This window comes from Molothrus ater, chromosome 1 (genome assembly GCF_012460135.2).
Source record: "Molothrus ater isolate BHLD 08-10-18 breed brown headed cowbird chromosome 1, BPBGC_Mater_1.1, whole genome shotgun sequence".
NCBI lineage: Eukaryota > Metazoa > Chordata > Aves > Passeriformes > Icteridae > Molothrus > Molothrus ater.
The window spans coordinates 46,190,143-46,212,432 of record NC_050478.2 but is presented as its reverse complement, the minus strand read 5'-3'; the positions used below and the strand labels follow the sequence as shown (position 1 = coordinate 46,212,432).

The following is a 22,290-nucleotide window of genomic DNA, read 5'->3' as shown; positions in this document are numbered from 1 at the left end:
AAAAAACTCAGAACATTGTGCTTATTTTGTGATGCTGCAGACATGCTCCATTTTTCCTTCAGCTATTGCAAATGTTCCCTCCTTACTGCCAGAACAGGCAGCACAATCAAAAAACATGTATCTCAAGCACCTCTCTGTGTATGAAGAACCAAAGCATCAGGCAGGATATCTAAAGCTTTTCTCTTTGTTATGAACAGATCTAGAGAGAGACACAGACTTCTTCTCCTTGGATAATAGTGGAAATTTGGCTTCTTGAATCTGAGACTTGGCAAAAGGATCAAAGACAAATGTTTAATATTTTCTTGGGAGCAACTTTCTCAATCTGTACTTGAAGTCTCAATACACACAGAACACTCAGAGGGAATAAAAACTTCACCTAGACATGACAGGAAGTGGACACTTTCATCTCAGAGAGCATAAAGCCAAAACTTTTGTTCTGAATTCTGAAGTATGGAATCTACATTGTCCCAGCACAATCAAAACTGGAGCTTATAAGAAAAAAAGGATGTTTAAATAACTTGAAAACATTTTTAAAATAACAGATTATCAAAAAGAGTATGAAGTGAAGTAGAAGGTTGAGATGAATCTTCAATAAAAAGCAGTTAAACATAAAGAACTATGGTACAGACACAGGTAGAACTGAATGCTAGGTAACAGGCTGTACTCCATTGCTTATAAAATGCCCACAAGTCAGCAAACAAGTTTTGCACAGCTCTACACTCAAAATATGCAGAAAAGCACTTGATGGTGAATACAGATGCTAATGTGCAAATGCAGAACTCAGTAATTCACTTCTAATTTATGCCTTTTGATTTCTTCAAAACTTAATCCCACACCAGTTACCTACAATTCTTAAAGAGGTGAACAGAAGAACTTCAGGGGTAATAATTTTAATATACACACATACACAGGGATATTATTATGCAATTATATATTATTCAAACGTGTATCTATAAAGGACCACATTCAGCTTAATATTTCTGAACAAAAAGTCTCCTCTTCAAAGTGCTACCATAATTTCCAAAAACTGTATTCTCATACCTTTGCATAAGCAGTTGTCTTGATAAACCACTGTTTGAGGTATTTCTGCTCCACTTTTGCTCCTGAACGCCAAGAGCAACCATTGTCATCCACCTGCTCATTAGCTAGAACAGTCTGATCCACTGGATCCCAGTTAACCAAGGCCTAAAAAAAGTTGCAGGAAGAAAGAACAATTTCAGCAGCTAGTTAAAAACCAGTTTTACTTTACAGATGCCAAATGCATTATCCAGAGGCACACCTTGAAAGTTTGCCTGAGTCTTCTATATTTTTAAAACATCCATTTGAATCAGCAACATGGACTCAGCTGGAAAAGTTTTGAACATTTATCTTCTCAGAATTCAAAAGACCCAAAAATGCAGTTGGCAAGATTTGTCTAGACTGATCATGCTAGCAGGATAGACTGGTACTTGACTGCTTGGCTGTAATATATAATAAGTGTTCCAACTTGACTACACTTCAGATAAAATAGTCTGATGCTTAAAAATTCTTCACTACTAATCCAAAAGTGTTGAGTCAGACTGAGGGGGATGAGTAGACAAGGATGTCCAACTCAAGAGGATAGAAACTCAAGGAAATATTACAGTGGTCAACTATATTTTAAGTGAAAGAGTTGATATTATCTGTATGCAACTCCTGTCAATACAAATGCATTAAGTGAAAATCTGTAAAGTGTAATTAATGTTGGTGTTCAACTCCACCAGCCTTGTATTTTGAGCTTTTGAGTCAACTGAAATACAAGACATAACATACTGGAAAAGAAGCAAAAATCAAACTCAGCCTCCCTAGTGCTGAACAATTTAACTGGTCACTTATCAAAAAGGATCTAAGATCACAAAAGAATCCTATCCAAAAGTGGCATAAAATGCTATACATTGACTCAAAAAAATGAACAGAAAGAAAAAAATATAATCAGAGCAATAGAGTAATCTATGATATTGAATGTTATTTAGTATTTAAGCTAAATCGGTCTGACTGAAAAACAGCAGCTACAGTTCCATAGAGATCTAATACATTAAACATTTTAAAAAAATTTGAATTACTTCTTTGGGTATGGGGAGGTCTTGTATCTCAATCAAAAATTAGTAACTGCACTCACATTGTACTTTACATTTTATCTATCACTGATCACCTTCTGACCAGTTTCCAAACACCCAATGTTGCTTCATTTTAAATATGCTACATATTCTTACAAATAGTAAATACCACAACCACTTTACAAATGTTATAATGAGGAGATCTAAAAGAAAGACACAGGGATCCTCTTGCTTAGAAATACTGCTCACAACTGTGTGAGCACAAAGCCTGGCTATACTGATTTATACAAAAATTATTATCATTAAATGAATGAATGTTATTCATTGATAAATTGAAACTTGCCTTCAAATGAAGCTTCTGTAAATTCAGACTTGAATTTAAACTTTTTACTTTTTGCCTTTTATCTGTTACCAACCTGCGGTATTATTATACCACACCAGATTTTATAAAAGGCTTATGAAAATTCATTGTGGAATTAAAAGAAATCAATATATTCCACTATTACAAATGTATTTTCCAGAATTCCAGAAAATACAGCTTCTTCAGTAATAATATAACACATTATGAATATGGCTCTAAAGTATGATCTTTTAATTTATAAAGTTCTGAAAAAATGCCACACAAAGTTACACCTAAAGAGAGATAAATCAGACAATATTGGGAAGTAATAAAATTCCAGTTGCATAAAGTGGTATTAGCATAAGCTTGTATTAAACTGGCTGTGACTCTAGGTTGAGAAAAAATTCCATTTCTATTTTGATCATAACATACCAAATTTATGGTGAAAATTTTGGAAGATAACTGAAATGATTACGTAACTATTTAGCATAACAAATCCTCCTGTTACAACTCATGAGGCTATATATAAATAAATCCTGCAAAATATAAAGCAAATGTGCATTTAAGAAATGGTTAGTGGAAAGGTCTTTGTATTTTTTAAGTTACATTCCTTCCATCTCACACAGACTTTTGACAGTATCTAGAACCTGGCTAATAAATGAAATTTTTAGTTCCTGCTTGTACCTCACAAAGGCAACTTCTTGACAATGACAGCCTCTGAAACTATGACCCCAGGAAGCTGCTCAAAGTCACCTACACAAAGAAAGCAGAGAGCAGGAGTGTTCAGAGCACTCCAATTATCTCGCTCTCCTCACTATGCCAATGCAGACCATGTGCTTTTAAGGCAGGATTCATCTTGTCTAACTTCAGCTCTGCTACGTGTGAGTATCTATCTCCAGGCTTGCTGTCTCTGGGTCCACTATGGATTACAGGTATCTGATCAAAGTAGCAGAGTCAGGGCAGGTATTAACCTCAGTGAGGCACTCACACCTGGCCAGGTCAATAACCTCCACAGTACATTGACTAGGTGAGTACTGCAGGAAAAAGGGACAATTTTGCTGCAATGAATAAAGGTGCCCTCTCTGGATGCTGCAGCACTCAGGCAGACATTGTTAATCCTCCATAATTGCAGCTCCTGGACATCCTGAGCCTGTGTCTCCCTGCCAGGGTAATTTCTGGTCAGACATGCACACTGCTGGAACAGAGCATTAACTAGGCTAACACCTTATTCTTATTGTCACAGTAAGGCTATGAATTATCTCTTGTACCCAAAATGAAACTGTTATACAGGAGACTTCAAGCTGTGTTTAATACATATTGCGGATACACTGACAACATGAGACAAATATATGCTTTAAGTATTTATGACTGTTCAAAGAGACCCAGGGTTATGGGCTCTCTCTGCCATCTGTTTCCTGCCAAAAAGCAACTGGTTCATATCCACCAGAGATTACATCCCCTACAGATTGACAGATGCTGATTTAAGTCCTCAAACTGATCCTTGACTTGAAAGCAGATGGAAGTTAGAAGTAGATTCAATCACTGGTATCCAAACACCTCCAGGATCCCAGAGTACTCAGAGTCAGAATGCAAAATTTACTTTGTATATCATACCTGCTTTAAATGAAGCAGCAAACTTTTACTTTCCAGATTCATCTGACTTCACTTGCCAAACAACAAATTCACAGATAAAAACAGGTTTGTAATAACAAAGCTGGGGGGTTAATTTTTTTTAATACAAGGAAAAAATAATTACAGAAGGGGAAAAAAAACCCCAACCTTCAATCCAGCAAGCTAGTATATATTAACCATTAAGGGGTTTTGCTGGTTGGCATTTAAGATCTCTGAATACAAATGCAAATAGGAGAAATAGCTCAGTAACACCCTGTTATCCTAAATGCTTCTTTCACCATCAATCTCTTTTTCCAGGTTCACAGAATAATTCGAGTATGTCCTTAATTATATCCTATGGGGTTTCCTGGTTTCTACAGAATACAAAGGAAATATCAAAGCATATTTAAGAAATCTTAGTTTCCATTTTAGGTTAGAAACATTCACTAAATTGCTGCTTTGTTAAAGTGCAGCTGGTCAGGTTTTTTGGAACTGCATTGCCTAGGCTATACAGAGAGTTCTCTGGACTGCTCATTCAACATCTTTGTTTCATCTCATGTTTAAGAAATAACTGAAACCTTCACTTTTCAGATACAGCCTGACACATGTTAGGTGCAAAATATTATAATTTCTTAATGTAGTGGTAGCTGATGAACTGCTGTGATAGTCTTATGACACCTAATGCTTCTTTAATATTTTGAAGATCACAAATAGAGTTCTTGAATAGGACAGTTATGCACCTGATCTCCAATTATCCTACCCAAAACCATAAGTTCTGAGACAGTATTATAGTAATGTTAGACAGGTAAATAATCTCACTGCTGCTCACAGACTCCTAATGACCACCATGTCATGTATTTCCATGAGGGACAATAAAATCTAGAAAATAGTAAAGCCGGGAAATAAAAAACTAAAAGCTATATTCTGATCCTGTGCTTGAGTGCAAATCTCTGACAATAAACACTTCTGACTTGACTTGCTACAATGGCCATGCATGTTAGTTAGCTAGTTATAAACTGCCTCATAGAAAATTCTGTTATATATAAAATTAATTCTATTTTAGAGTGATTTAAAACTAACAGAGCACAATCACTTTATGACTGTGAATGGACAATGCAAAAATGTACCACTGACATGAGTGATCTAAATTAGCATAGCAGCAAAATGTTGAAGGTCAGAGTTTGTACCCACCTCTTTTTGATACACTATCCCAGCTTCAAAGAGCTTAAGAAAGAGATATTGTGTCCATTTGTAGTATTCTGGTAAGCAAGTGGTTACCTCCTGTAGAAAAGAAATAAAAATTTCTGAAACGATTCTCAGTATTTTCCTACACTGTTATAACTTCAACAATTAACCCAGGAGTGTATAATATATTCCACAGAGTAAACATTTATGCATGTATTCATGTACAAACCTATTTACTTGTAAAATGCTTACAATGAGTGATATTCACCTGTACACAAAACCAGAGAACATGGGCTTTGTGTGGGTTTAATGCAGAAGGAAAAGTTTCTCTGTTAACGTGTGATACAAAACTCTGTAAGATTAAAGCTGATAGGTATAAGAACAGAAGATGAATGGAAGTGATCACAGCTGCTTGATCAAGGGAACAGAAACAAAACTCGAAAAAAAAAGCAGACTTCTCTCAAAGAGCCCTCCTAGCCAGGCTGCCTTTCCCACTGTTGCTCAGCAATGGGAAGCAGGAGCAGAGGCTGTGGATGCTCAGAGGCAGCAGGGAGCTGGCTGATGTGAAGCAGGCAGAGCGAGGAGCTTACAGCTGAAACTGTGGGTGCAGGAGGAGAGAGAGAGAGCAGCGCTGAGGAGCTGCTGGCACACGGACGGTGCGGGGCAGACAGCATGGAATACTGGGTAAGGCTTGGGAAGGGCAGCTCACATTCAAAGCTCAAATAACCAACTGTTCCAAAAGGCAAGGAGCTCAAGCTCAAGTTAGGAGGATGCTCTAGGTTAAAGTATGGAAAAAATGAGTCATAAAAGTCACAAATGAGGAGGATGGTTATGAAGGAAATAAAGACGGATAAAAATAAAAGACAACATAAGCAGGAGGAATGGGAGTTATGAGAACAGCAAGCTGCAATATAATGGATAGCTTTTCTAAAACTTGAAAAAAAAACTTTGCTAAGTTTTTAGTGAACTCTGATAATTAAAAAACAAGCTGCTTACCAACTGCTTACGAACCTCTATATTTTAAATGTTTGTTCTTAAAAAACTCTAACTTAAAATAAGCATTAATATGCAAAGACAACTAATGGATTCCATCATTACAGACTCCCTGTTTTCTCAACACAAACACTGGTTTCAGAGATGTAATGGAAACCCACATACCTGCTTGAAGTGGAAGAGGTTTCTACACCAACTTCAAATTAATATGAACATCTCTTGATTTTAAAGTTACTGACAAAAAGTAAGCCACTGATACAATTTATTCCATTTGGAGTAGTTATCAAGCATGAGAAATAGCTCTAAATGTGAAATGTCTTTCACGTGGGCTTTCCCATCATCCTAGCTTCCCACTACACACAGCTCCTGCAATATCATCTGCTACTCAAATGACATCTGAAATGCTCTGGCAGAAAATTTTTATTCTTTTTCTAAACTTTATATTCTAGTTGCTTTGAACTTTATATGCCAGTGCTGAAACATAGCTTTTAACAATTAATATGAACTTTGAATAAATGTGCCTCAAAAGTGTGTATAAGAGGCTTTCAAGATCAAAAAGAGACATTTAATGGCAAGTTTTCAGCTCAGCATGTGAAGACCTAGTAATGAAAAATAGTTGCTTGATTAAAACCCTTTGCTCTGCACTGAAAAAAAACCCACTTGATAAAAATCTGATTTCCATCTCTTCAACTAAGCACATTTAGTAGTTTTCCCCCTCCCTGCTTCTTCACACAGTGACAACAGTTCTTGTGCCAGTGTGATGCCACTACAGGCAACAGAGTTTCATCACTGGAGTGTGAGACACACAAAAGAAGAGACTCAATCCCTTTCAGTACAATAAAAGATTATGTGAGCAATAGGCAAATAGGTAGGACAACAAAAGCAAGCTGCCAAATAAAAATAGAAAAGTGAATGGAGATTGGTCCTTTTGGCCCTGAAAGGCAGATATGTGTCAACTGAAACAAAAAAAAGACATTTCCCAATCTAAACAAGCATGTTACAAGCTTGAGCTACAAGATACAAGCTAATTGCTGCAAACAGAATCCCATGTACACGATCTCTCACAAGGAGTAAATAGAAATTTCTTTGAAAGAAATGCAGCAGACTGTACCACTGAAAAAGAAATCTGCTGTGTGGTCACTGAGATGCAAAAAGATCACTCAAGTTTAGAATTTAACTTTATAACCATGAAGGTTTGGTGTAACATTTCAAGTTAATGAAGAAAGAGAAATTATATCACTAACAAGTAAAATGAGGAGCTGAAGACAAGCCAGCAAACTCCTGTCAATCTTTGCAGAAATGTGTTTTGGTGTTTTTTTCCCTATCATTTAGCACAGTAAGATTTACTGTGATAAATAATTTTCTGTGTATTCCAGTTACTGACCTTGATTAAATGAATGACGTCTGATAAAAAGTTTCCATTAGGCTGCCATCGTGCTTAAATTAAGGTGAATGTTAACATTTCTATTTGTACTCTGTAAGCACGACAAAGATCCACAGAACACTGACAGAACTATCTTAACTCAGAAATACACAAAAGAGTTTATAAAAGGGTTTGAAAAGTAGCATGCTGGAGCCATTCCAGCCTGCCAAAAACTGTACATTTCTGCTTCTCATTTGCGATCTGAGCACTGGCATTACAGCATACATATAGAATCCTGTATCATAAAGCAGTACAGTGAATATGTATAACAGGATATTACCATATTTTCCACAAAAATAAAATACCTACTAAAAATCCAAACTCTTCTAAAAATATGTAAGATGCTGCTCAGCTGTCCACTGCATGTGCCCTTCAGTGCACTGTGAGAGATGCAGTGATCACCCATCACCTCAGCATTTCAGTATTATGAAGTGCCAGGGAAAGCCTCTCCCTCTTTCCCCCATCCATTTTGCCTTTTACTTTTGTCAGCTTTAAACAGACACTCTCACCAAAATGCATCTTTGTCTTTGGTTACTGCTACTGGTCCTTATTCCTACAGGAATGACACTCATTCATTAATAGAATTCATTACAAGAATTTAAATTAATCACCTATACAGGTGGTTTGTTTTTAAAAGAGCAGATACTGGCAAGGCATAGGAAAGACCCCTATCCTTACCAAAAGCTACCTTGCTTAATCCATTTATTGCAGCACAGTAATTTGTTCCAAACAAATACCATACCAGAGGGGTTGGTAACTTTTTTATTCTTGCAAAGAAATTCTCAGTTACAGACTAAATGGTACTATTACAATCTGGATTTGATATCACTGCAATGTAGGAAGCAATGGGTCCATGTAAAGCTCAAAAAGCTATTCACTGTTATAAAATCTGATTTAAAGAGTACCTTTCAACTACCAATAAAAATAAGGGTAACCAATAGTAAAAAATCCTGCATTTAAAAAAACCAACAAAAACCAAAAGCTAAATCTAGATGAAAGATTTTGGTGTTTAATAAAAAGAGAAGTAATTTTCAAATCCTTTGTTTTGAAATTCATTATTTGTTCTAAACCTGCTCCCTTCTAACAATTTTCTATTATGAGTCTCTGACATTTTTGCTTGTATTTTTAAGAATAAGGTTACACTTTCAAGCTACTTCCATGGCTATATTTTAAAAAATAAAAGTAATATTTATAGGCTGCATGAAAAGATTTATTTTTTCCTAAGATCCACCAGGCTTTATGAATAACATATAACTAGACTGGGGATATGCAATTTCCTGGTTTATTAATAATAAATTTATTTTTAGCACAGTCTTATGCTGTCCTGAAGACAGGCATGTTGCACCTCTTTAAAGGGAGATAAGAAGAAAAAGTCAGGATGGATTTTTTTCAAAATCTATTTGGGAAGATAAAACAGTCTTTAATCAATTATCTGCCTATTTTGGTTTTCAAGGACATGCACTACCTCATCTAGAAGTATAATTATTTGATTTTGAGAGGTTTGGAGCTACACCAACCTACATTTCTAAATTAATTTGAGTATTTGTATTTCAAAGGCCTTTAGTTTTATGCTTTATTAGCTACAAATAGAAATGTCATACAGTGCCTACATTTTGGAACACGAATATATTTTCTGAAAAAAAAAAGCAGTCTTGTATCAACAGTTTCTTTTTTAAAAAACTTAATTATAATTGGGTCAATGGTACATGGATGAGAAGAAAATTTCCTAGGTAATAATCTATGTACTGTTTGTTTTATGCATGTTCAGGCAGTACACACAAATGACAACTTCAAAATTAAATAGAAAATTATCTGCACAGAGAAAATCTACCAAAGATTTAATTTTTTTAATGTACAGAGCAGACGGGGAACATTAGTCTCATGCAAAAAATATGTCACTTGGAATGCAGAAATTGAAATTACTAAAAAACCTTCACAGAAAGAGCTACTTCCTGGGAGAAAGTTACAGATTGATAACAACTGGTGAACTGATGGCTTACTGGGAACATGCACTTGGTCTGATGACGCACCTGAACAAAATAAAGGAAAAACATTATATGCTTTTCATCTTTTGTTGCTGATGATATGAATCATTGAAAATGATACTGCTTAATTCCCCTGAAAATCATGTTCAAAAGAAGTCACAGGCAGTCACAGGCAGTTTGTTATACTGTCTGGGGTGGTATTTTCAAAAAATCTGATCACCAGGAATGCTCAGATTATAGTTATCTTAAATCCAAAACATAATGCTGGGGAATTTTTAAATTTTCCATGTGTTTTTAATGACTCTTAGAGGCATTTCTTCCATGCTCAAACTTCAGCTTTTCAACCTTCCATCCGAGAAACATAAATGTTCAGAATAGAAATGTTATCTCACTTACTGATTTTTAAAAAAATCTCTCCCCAGAATCATACCATTTTCAAAGTGATTTACAAATATAATACTTCTAACTTGAGGCACTTAAAATACCTCCATGTCTCAGGTAAAAAAATCAGATAATCATTTGTATTCAAAACTACTCTAAGGTAAATACTTCCAGAGTTATTTTATTCATTTCATTTCATTTTTCATTTGCTTAGATTTTCTGTTTAGGAGAGCAATTTTAAAGTGTCATTGTAACCTGACTGAAACAATCTAATCTAATCTAATTAATCTAGCTTTTAATAAATGTCTTATTTATGTTATCATACTAGATAAAATAAATTCACTGACAGCTACGAGACAGAAATACCTGCACATTTTGATTTGTAATACAGAGAGAACAATGAAAAAAAATCATTGAAAAATAAAAGAAAATTTCTAGTATTGGAGGTGCACTGGGATTTGTTCATACTAATTTTATCAAGCAATCAGATTTAACAAGTCTTTGTATTCCTGGACACAAATTTCTTGACAAGCAGACGTGACTATAAGCAGGAAGACTCTTTAGGACAGCTATATGCACTAGGTTCTCAAAATGGATTTTTTTTTCTTTTTTCCACTTCTCTTTTCCCATACCATATGTAAAAGGTAAAGTTTATGTAAGTTTCCTTCCCATCATCTAAGCATATACTCTAAGCTGGCCACAGAGGACAGAGACAGTTAACATAAATTCACATTTTAAAAAAGCAATTCACCACACATCAAAATATGGATCTAAGTTAGGGGAATGGGTTCCCTCCAGCATTATTTGGTAAGTACTATGCAGTAGCATAATAAAGGGGCAGATTTAAGCAACATCAAGGAAATTAAATTTAAAACAGGCCCCTGCTTTGTGTAATAGTCTTGGTTAATGAGACCAACTCATATAAAATCTGTTTTTCTTGGATTGTTTATAGGAGTCACTAATACTAGTGGGTTTTTTGCAGTGTCACAGTATTTTGTGAGCCACTGATTTAGAGCCATACAAGTATAGAATACTATAAAAAATACTCCTTACCTCAAATAGCTCAATTTTAAGATAAGCACTTGCACAGCACAGTGCTTTTCTGTGCAAAGATGCTTGAGTTAGCCCAGGAGCAGTACAGCTGAGGCAGTAAGATGCTCTGCCCAGCCTAATGAGCCCTGCAGAGCAGCAGGCTTTATCAGCCTGTAAAACACCCTGCTACAGCTTAGCCCTTCCATTTCCACAGGTGCTTCTTTCATGGCTAGCTCAAATACCTGTGCATTTGGAGGTCACGTAATATTTTGGGCATCATTAATTTTTTGCAATTAATAAACATCTTTTTCTATGGCTACCATTCAGGTTACTCTTACTCCAATTAGTCTGGCAGGCTTTCCAAGTAAAACAAAACTTAACTCATAAGCTAAGGAGTGAAAACTATGACATGTGCTGTCTTTCAAGGAACATTTTCCAGCTGTTTTAAAATCTTACTTTTCAAAAGCACCAACTATGTGTCCCTAGAGCATTCTAAAGCATTTCAACTACACAGCAGTTCAAATTGAATTAGTAATAGGGTCTCAAAGCCTTTTCCACAAGTATTGAGAGACTCCTGAAAGTTCATTACCTGAAACACAGTTTACTAGTAAAGTAAAGGTAACTCTTCAAGAATAGGCACAGAGATGACAAATGATTTTTCCCTGGGCACTTATACTTCTTGCCATGGTTTTCAATACAGCCAGTTTTCCATTTGTTTTTCAGGACAGAAGGGCCAAACAGAAGCTTATACATGAGACATTAATTTTCTCAATTTTCTTGAAATGCAACCTGCATCACTGAACTCGTGTGTGTGTGTGTGTGCACGTGTATACTCCATAACACAGCCTACACACAGGATTCCACTGCTTTCAATACTGCTGCACCACACATACAGACAACCTCTGAGATACTAACAGCTTTAAACATTAGATGTCAAGAATGCCCGCAGTGAAGCTTCCACAACAAATCTTTTATTTTCAGAGCAACTTTTTTGGCTACCAAGAAAATTTAAATCTTATTCAAAAAGCTTATACTGGAAAATCCTTCCATATATGAGACATGACAAAATGGTTTTTTAGATGCAAGACATACAAATAAACAACTTCACCTGCATGATTAAAGAAAACAGATGGCATGTCTCAGACTGTCAGAAAACTAATGCTTTTCCTTTTCAGATCTACAATACTGCCATAAAAATCCAAGATTAGCATCTCCATCGCTCTATTCAAAATCACATTAAGGTGATAAGCAGCAGCTACTGCTGAGAATATAAAGGCAGTGTGACTGATTCATTGGTAAATGCAATAACCTCACAATCACTTCAAATGCTAATTTCTTTTTTATCTGGAAAACGACATTAGCTTATGTCTGATCGTGTTTGATAAGTTTTTTAAGGTGAACACCTGATTCTCAAGCATTAGTGTTTTAAATAAAATTTCTGGTTTCCAAAATGATCCTGATATGAACATCTATGAAAATGCAGGCTTATACTTTGAAATTTGGAATAACATAACCGAGCCACCCCTCCAATTTACTATCTTTAAACATATGACATATGCATTGAAAACAGCACTCCTTAAAAAAACACATACCTTAGCACAAAGGCATTGCTGTTTCATAAATATCTGTTTATTACCTTATTTCTAACACAGAAAGTTGATACTTCAAAGAGATAAAAAACAAATACAAAATCAAAATGACTTTAAAGATTCTCCTATGCATTGATACTATCAGATGATATCAGCATGTCAAAAGTTAGCAAAATTGGATAAAAAGCTCAATTTTACAGTTTAACAACTTAAACTGGTTACTGTCAAAGACAGCTGTATTGTCATAAATAAAATGGTGAGATTCCATGGGTCTCAATGCTCCATCGTACAATAAAATAAAGCAGTATCCATTTTAAAAAGAAAGTCTTACCCTTTCCCATGTAAAAGACAGACCTAGTGCATCAAACTGTTTCCTCATGTGTTGAATGTTACTGCAAAATAATGATAATAAATGAAAAATTATTAGCTTAAGATATTTCTAACATGTGATCATATAAAAAATCTGGCGCTTATAGAGTTCTGAGAAATCCAAAGCACTAGTTAACCTCTAAACACTATGATCTCACTAACAGTAAAACTCAGAATTGTCAGAATACTCAAATAATAATTTTAAAAAGCCCCCAATACATTCTGGTCCAATTCCCATGGCTATGTATATGAGGCAATACATTTTTTGTTCTCTAGATTTGAATGCAACTTAAAAGTAAATATGGCAGTGTAGTCTGAAGGAAGCATTACTCAAGCACCACTTCTTACTATTTTTAATTATCTTTACTGCAGTTGAGTCAAAGGGCCCTCTTAAATCTCAATGCAGTAGGGGACACTTCCACTTTGAGCTTAATCCTGCTCTATTTTGGCAACACTACCCTGGCTGTATTTTGCTGTGGCTCTGGTGATTGTGTGGCTGTAGAATAACCTGAAGCAGACTACCCATTCAGCTGAAGATATGTCCTACAAAAATTCTCCAAAAAAAAACCCCACCAGATTTCTTTCTTCTCTCTGATCAACAAGCTGATCAAACCAAAACTATGGCTCACAAAACCAGCTGAGCCAGTGCAAAGGAGGTGGTGAGAGCTTGTATCCTGGGAGGTGACAAAGAACTACAAAAATTCTGGTGGCAGCATCACCATAGATAAACATTAATCAACTCACACACTGTTAGGTTAGATGCTGCTCTGAACAGATTGAATTACAAATGTAAAGTAAGATACATCAGGATATACAGTGAAGCTTTAGTTTGAAAATGTACTAAATATGCTTTACTAAAATACCCACAATTGCACAATATTAATTAGTGACCTGGTGAGAATTCATTCAAATACTGTAAAATGGATTAAAATTTCTTAGGGACTTTGACCTTTCTACTGAAAGACACTATGTCAGATAAAGTAATATCTATCCTCCCAGAGTGGCTGAGTTGACAGTCATGAAAAAAAGCATTTAATTCTGATCCAGAAAAAACTTGCATTGCTGAATAATTGAGTATTGCAAGTATTTAATATTATAATATCTTTGTGGGAAAAGTATCGAGAATCTTAAGATGGGACCAGAAGCATGAACAAAACACAAAGAAACAGCATTATCAAAGAAGGAAATGGATCAAGGCCTACTATAAAGATACCACAGATAGATTTCTGCATCCAGAGTACAACAAACAACTTCACTTAGGGAGATTGGTTTCCAAATAATTTTCAGAAACTGTTTACTTATATAACATTTTACTCATTTTAAAGAATATTAGGAGAACATAAGACCCAATTCTGTGGTCTAAACCAAAAATGTTCACAGAAATCAGCAGCAATAATGGCTGCTTAGCACTTTCCAAGATCCAGTCTCAAAAAACCCCAACTATCTCCTTCCTCTCTCACATGGTACAAAAATCTGCTAGTAAATCTAACCACGTAACTCGTAATTTTCCCTTGTGTTCTCTGTACTAAGGTTTACCTCACCATGATGAAATTTTGATTTATTTATACCTGCTGGTTTGGGTGTTTGGGAAATGCTTCTCTTTTGATATTCTAGCATTTTACAATTTAAAAGTCATTGAGATTAAAACCTTGAAAATCATCCCAATATATTTATCTTTCAAAGCAGAGTCATCTGCACAGTCCCATAACACGCTGTCAAGAAACCTTGGTCTCAGATAACCCTGTTCTTTCCTGTACCATCTTTCTTCTATGCTAGTTTTGCTCTGCTTTATTGATTCATGGGGGCCACAGTACAGGTATTCACAGTGAAAATGCCATATTTCAATTCATTTCACCTTTGTGTCCAGTTTGCAGGGTGAAGGCCATGTTCAACTGCAGCATTTTCTGCTGGTAAACCAAATGCATCCCATCCCATTGGATTTATCACCTGTCAGCAAAAAGAAAAACCACAAGGTTATGCAACTTTCTGGAATGGCATCAGCAGCACACTGAGAGGCCTCTGAATAATGAATGGTGTTGGCATTCCAATATTTGCTTTGTCTGAGCTGAACTTCTTCCAAACCTGCCAACTATGGCCAGCTTTGCTTTAAAAGATGACTATGAAGTGTACTTGTTACCTACAATGAGATGTTAGAGGGAATTCAAAGTATTATGCAGTAAACTCTCATGACTATTTCAATATCAGGTTCACAATGACAAAAAACAACTCTTTGTAAGTTTGTGTGGTGGTAAAAGTCAGCAGTTGATGCTGCCACTGGACAGAATAAAATATTCATTCTAAAATAGAAGACGTAAGTAAAAAAAGTTGAAATAGTTAAGTAAAAATAGTTGAAACAACAGTTTTATAACTGTGACTGATGTGTAGTCTTCTATTTTTTTACTTTGTGTTGAAAAACAAAATAAAAGAAAAATACCCTATGATAACTTTAAATTCACCAGATAAAATTAAGAAAATGAGAAAAAACAGTTTTAGTCAAATTTTACTGAAATATCTCTTGCAAATATAGACTACAGACTGACAAATTATTATTTCATGACCACAAATAAATAAAGGTGGGAAAAAAGTTTACTACAAAATATAATAGATAATTTCCATTGAAATAGAGATGTATTCTTCCTGTTAACATGCATGTTATTTAGGAAAATAATCTAGCAATATGGTAAGTATTCAAAAAACCTCTTTAATAACCAACAAAAGAAAGGCCAGTACTTAAGATGCTGTCATTAAACACATATATATTGCATACCTGATAAAGCCAATTCCATTTCCTAACCTACAAATGTGCTATAAATTCAATAATCATTATTAAAATTACACAATTAGCAAAAAAATTAACAATAGCAAAACATGACCAACATTTTACAAGTTGTAAGAAATCAAAATTTTTACCCCTTAAAATATCTATTTATATAAAGAACATGTTTCTTAGTGGCATGTAAGCAAACAAGCCATAAAATAGCAATCCCAGCCATACTAATCTCATAATACATCTCCATGTGAAAAATCACCTCATTTTAGAAGCATAAGAGCTACTTTTGTCACTGCTTTGAATTATTTTTATTCCTCTTTGCCACCGCTTTCCAATCTTCTGACTTAATGTAATATTTCATAACAAATATTTTATAGACGTGTTTATAAAGATGCCCTAGGCACCAACACAGTGTAAAAGTAACAGGATTTAATAGATGTGACTCTTCAGCATTCTCATTTTCAGTACTGATCTAAAACTAAACCTGCTGTCTATCATCACTCTACTGGTGCAACAACAAAACCAAAGGTATTAACCTGTGATCATCTGTGATCCAAGCCAGCCCAATAAGGGCCCATGCACAGCACATTTTTGCTGTCTAAATCTAACAGAAATTGGAATGCTATTCTGTGTCACAAACTCTCCCTAACTATCAGACAAACTATTGCTCCTCACACCATGGTGTCAGAAATTATGAGTCTTAACTGCCTATTTCCACACATATAGAGGGGGGAGTTTACATGGAAAATGTCAGCTGGAGCCTAAGCCACTCCTTAACACCCCACTGAAGCACACCTCTGCCCAGCCCCTCCCCTCCCATCCACGCACCAATCAAAACTATTGGTATGAAAGAAAAAAAAAATAAGAGAGTTATGCTTTACATAAGCTATAAATACCAACAGAATTTTTATGGACATCTTAAAATATTAATTTATGCAGCTCAGTTCTTTTTGATCGCTAGTATTGCTGACAACCAACCTCTGGACAGATGTGATAGAAAAAAACAGATTTTTTTTTTTTTCATGTATAATACATGTTTTCTCTATTTAAATGGCCTCGACTAATGTCCTGCCTTTACATTCTTACAAATACAAGTTGATGCACATTAAGTGAGATTAGAAAGAATCTCTTGGTCAATTTTTGTAAAATTTGGCTTCTGATGATCTCCTGGATACAGACAGGCAGCCAAACGCAAGACACAATCTCATTTCTCATGGCCCTGAGCAAAAAGATGTGGGAAAAACAACTTCACTACCAGCTACAGACTCCCCAAAAGGGCTGATGGGTGCTCCAGACAGTTCATGTGCAGACATTTTAACCCTGTACCATCAGTGTAACTGATGGAGGAGTTAAAATGTCTGCACATGAACTGTACCATCAGTGTACCGTCAGTGTACCATCAGTGTACCTGTACCATCAGTGCTGGAAGGAGCAACCTGTGCTCACAGATCTTCCAAATTCTAGCATTTATCAATAAATACCATATTCACTCTTCACATTCAAAAGTTCAATTTAACGACCAATAGCATTCCTCAAGCTAAAGGTCTGAAGAAGTATGCTAATTCAAGTTTCAATCAGAAAATTGAATTTAAAGAGACATTAAAAATATCCTCAAATTAGCCTCCAGGATAGATCTATTTATGTAGTCGCTATAGAGATGAATGTAACATGCACAGGGGTTTAGAAAATGATTTCAAGTTTATTGTCCTTTTACTTCTCTACCATGAATGGATTTGAGAGATTTGTGAAATGCATTTGTCTAAACAACAGGTCAGCGCCTTCTGGCTGTAATCTGCAGCAAAATGCCACAGTCTCCTCCCAGCATTTGACATTACATCTTAACTCTAGTTATTCAACATAAAAATCTGAAAAGAAATGGAAGACGAGAAGAAAATATGCAACTAACGCGTCAAAAGTTGGCACAAAGGAAAAAGGAACAGTTCGACTGTTCAAAACAAATTAAAAATATGAAGAAAAAAATAGAAAGCAGTTTTGAAGACCAAAGGGTTATTTCTTGTACCTCTTTGATGGGTTGGTCACTGGTCTAACTAGCAGAAAACATGGCTGCTCTCTCTAGCAGCACAGATAAGTAGAAGAAAAACAAGTCATCCACTTTCTTGAATGCTCACTTGATTGCTTTCAACAGGAACCTCTAAACCTTATGCAACTGAGGGATCCATTCTGCTCACTGCAGTGACCATTCTTCCAAACATCACTTCTCTAAGCCTCAAGGAGAAAGAAAAACAAATGACTGTATTTTGTTAAACAGGAGGCTGCATAAGTCTAAGGGTGCCTACACCAGGTAAAATAAGGCAGGCTGTAGTTTCAGCCATTTTACAATGGCAGAAGGCAGCGCCATCACCAAAGGCAGCTGTGTGTTCATCCTCACAATGAAGTGGACAGGTGAACTCTTCGTGCTGAAAACTCCCAGGTTAGTCTTGAACACACATGGCATAACTTCAGATCCTCACAAGCTCACATGACCATGCAGGATCAACTATGCCAGAAACACTGGCATTTTCTACCACTTAACACGGTTTGCACAGGAGTATAAAATGTTACAAGGAAGTGATTGAAGAGTGCATGGGGAACAAAGTGCTCAGTAACTGTGACACTGAATAGTCCTTTTAGGAACAAATTATTAAAAATAAGAACAGCTGCATCTTGAAACATTTTAGATCCCAAAGACTCTGGCTTGAAGCATTTTTAAGAATCATTCCCCAGCATGGTTAAACATCTGTTGTTAGCGATGGCTAGAGCTCTTCATGTTACTGTGGGACCAAAGGGAGGAAGGCACAGAAACTCCTTTGATTCAATGCTGAGATCTCAGCTCTTCCTCTCAGAGCATTCTCATCTGTTCAACAGCTGCAACAATCAGCTCATCACACTGACATCAGTAGGTGAGATCAGTGTACTGTATAACACAGAGCTGACAATGATCTCATAACACTCAGCTCTAAGCCTCCATCAGCATAACCAGGGCTAGTGATTCAGTGAATTTTCCTTGGTCTTTGTAAGGACACAAAGAACATGTTTGCTCTCCTGATGTACTCAGTATGTCTCAGAACTATGACCAGGGAGCTGACATACTGTTCTTACACTCAGATCAATGCACTCTAAATTTTAAGAAAGATGGCCGACTCAGTGTCAGAAAGGCCTGCAAATAAATATATTTAATTCAGAGAATGTGTAATAAAAGAAGACGACCAGAAATGAAAATTAGGAGGCTTGCTGACAAATTAGTGGTTTGAATTGATACAGCAAAGTCTACACTCCTATCTCTGCTTGCAGCCCCATGACATGCTTGACAAGAACTAACCAAAAAAGGGTGGCAAAACAGGCAATCCATGATTGCAAGTTCCAGCTGTCAGAAAACACCCCTAGCTCCATCATGGATCTTGCAATTGTGCAATCACAGACACATGAGACAGCAAGGACTTGCAGTTGGAGAGGGCAATGGAAAGGATGGCTGCTCCTTCCATTGGCTGCCCACAGTGGGCTGAACTTGTTGAAAATCTGGTGTAAACTGGTGTATTACAGCACACTTTAAATATAAGACCTCCCCTCGTGTGAAGCCTAGATTTCCTTTTAACCATTACACGTAACAGACATCATTGCACAACGGGTAAAAATTACCATCAAACAAACAAACAGACAACTCCCCCAAGCAGATAAGGCACGCCTGGAAAAAGATAAAAATAAGGAATATTTGACCATTCTTTAAGGTGTACATTCTAAAAAGGACTATTTCGATGCTTCTCTGCAACACAGTCCTGCATATTAGAGAAGGTACTCTCTAATAATCAAACCATACAGGTATCTATCAAAACATAAAATACCCATTTATTTTTATTCTCATAGAATATAAGATATGAGAAATTACTCAACATCCACAGAGTACGATACACATTTTGAGAACAAAGTTATCTTTTGCCTCCTTAATCTCACACATTCTTGTCTAACATAATTATATTTAAAATTATATCTCATTTTCTCTTTTTCTTTCAAAACGAAACAGAGTGAGCTCATTAACACCTTCAGTACAGGTTGTGGGAAAACTGAAATTAAATAAGATTCAATTCACACACAATACTTGTAATATTTGCTACTTGATTTTTACCACATGAAATAACCTGACAAAAGGACACAAAAGCCTCACACAAAAAAAAAAGCGGAGAAGAGCAGCTAGTGATGATCAGAAAACGGATCTGTATCAAAATAATTCATCCTACTGATGATTAATTATAGAGTTTTAATTAAACTTGTCTGTCTGGCTGCAATACCATTCACTTTTGCAATTTCAAGAGTATTAAGATTTACTGCTGAAAGGGAAAATAATTAATGAAAATACATCCAATTAAAAAGAAGATATGTTATGGATAAAAAGAAAACGCTCTTTAAGTCATTTAGGGGTATTGCAGAAATATCACTGACTATATTTTAATCCCATCCATCCCAGTTTAAGTATAAATTAAGAAATAATTAGTATAGTGTGATTCTAGCATGCAGGAATTTCACCCTGATTTGATTACAGAAAGGACTATTCTCAGGTCTGCACAACTCTCACATGTGACTGCCTGGCTTTGGTACCAGTTTCATTACGAAGATATCACAAGAACTATTGAACTGAATCACTCTGTTTACTGATCACTAAGGGAGTTATTCTCAGTCCTCTGAGAGGCACAAATTATCCACTTCGGAATTTATCAAAGACATGCTAATGATAGCATGATAAAGTAATGGTAAATACTTTTTCCCAGAGCAATAGCACACTGGAAATATGCCATAGTAAAAATCACCATGACTATCTCTATCATTTCTACACAGCAATCTCAAATAATGAATAAGAAATCACTTCTTACAAAACTCCTACATTTGCATTCACAACATGCATGTAAATTCACAGAGTAAACACAACCAGAAACTACACATAATAGTTCTGGACTCATTTATTAACAACTATAAATTTGTAATTTAAAATATATACATTACTTTTTCATAGCATTTTATAATAAACACGTTTTTAATAAGATGTAGAAATCTCCATATATAAAAACTGTTTTAATTGCACTTCAAGAAACATGTCACCCTTAACACACTCTGGAAAAACCAGCTCAGTGCAGTCATGCTAAGCAATCTATATGGCTTACATTTCCCAGGCAGAGACTTCAAATTTCATCTTCAGTAATCAAAATGTAAACAAGCTATCTTCTAACACATGTACTCTACAAATCATTTATCCAGCAACCCAATCCAAGTGCATGACAGCTTGCTTCCCATGCACTGCCTACAGGTCCTTGAGGAGTGACTGCTGGAACAAGACAATGCTTTACAATGCTTTCATCCACAGTTTTATATTGAAGCAGTATTTCTTTCAGAATAAAGGTGGGGAAAAGAGCAACAGATATTTATTTTCACACTTAAAGTGCTGGTGCAGTACAGGTTTCTGGGAAGTATCTGTAGACGTCAATGTGCATTACCTCTCTAGAATATTTTAACTGAAACAAAATCAGACCTTATGGAGCAGAAAAAAAATTGAATACTAATGTTACATTTTAGAAAAACCAAAACCACAACAGAATCCAAATGATTAAAAACTTTCCTAGTTAAAATTTCAAAATACTTCCAATATGAAGAAATTACACAACTGCATTCTAAATAATCCCTTTGTAAATGTATTCTAGCCTATCCTCACTAAAATATTACGAAGTATAGGCCAATTCTTGCCTGCCCAGATTAAATCAATATGTAACTAATTTATTGTTTTCTCATTAAGGCATTCTTTATGAAAAATATCTCCACCTTGTTCAATATAAATTAATCTCTTACTCAATCATACATTCTTGTCAACTACACACACATGATAGACGTTTCCCCTCACTGTTTATTAAATAACAAATATACATTGTAGTCTGAAGCTTTCCCTGGGAACTGTAAATCTGAATGGTTTTGTCTGCAACTTTCATTGTAACAGCCCATAATTTCTCACTGCCTTACACTTTTCTTTTAATTTGAAAATGATGGATGCAAGGTTTAAACAACATTGCAGCTCAAAAATCTTACCCTAACCTTGCATTGAATGCCTGAAATTGATTCACTTCTCAGATTTTTGATTAGAGAAAAATTAGCAGTCCCTAGGCTTTCAAACAGATTATTACAGCAGAATTTTGAGAAAGAAATAGAAGATCAGTGGAATAACTGATCTTCAAAATTATGCATACTAACAGTTCTGTTTCTAAAGCATGCTTTCTTTATATATACTGAAGAACTCCGGCATATCCTTGAATACAGGGACAAATTAATTTTTCTAGGGAATATATAAAGTTCTATGATATAACCACGTCTTAGCCTACAGTCATTACAGTATCTTAAACATCATAATAACCTTTGACAGATTGTACAACCATGAAAAAGGCAGAGAGAAGTTTTAGAGGCTGATAAATTAATTGCAAAGAAAAAATCAATTATACAGACTCTAATTCTAAGTGATGGAGAAATTAGGATGGGTAATAAAGGAAAAGTTCTTTAAGGTAAATG

At 35.5% G+C, this 22,290-nt stretch overlaps 1 protein-coding gene across 1 annotated transcript in view; it reads right to left on the bottom strand.

Annotated features, from left to right (window-relative positions):
* LARS2 (leucyl-tRNA synthetase 2, mitochondrial) overlaps positions 1-22,290 on the bottom strand; it is an 82,726-nt gene that overhangs the window by 53,192 nt on the left and 7,244 nt on the right. The window contains exons 4-7 of the mRNA XM_036406762.1: positions 14,839-14,930; positions 12,946-13,006; positions 5,218-5,307; positions 1,042-1,185 (exon numbers count right to left, since the gene is read on the bottom strand). Coding sequence (XP_036262655.1) covers positions 1,042-1,185; positions 5,218-5,307; positions 12,946-13,006; positions 14,839-14,930 — 387 coding nt within the window. The remainder of the gene's footprint in view (positions 1-1,041; positions 1,186-5,217; positions 5,308-12,945; positions 13,007-14,838; positions 14,931-22,290) is intronic.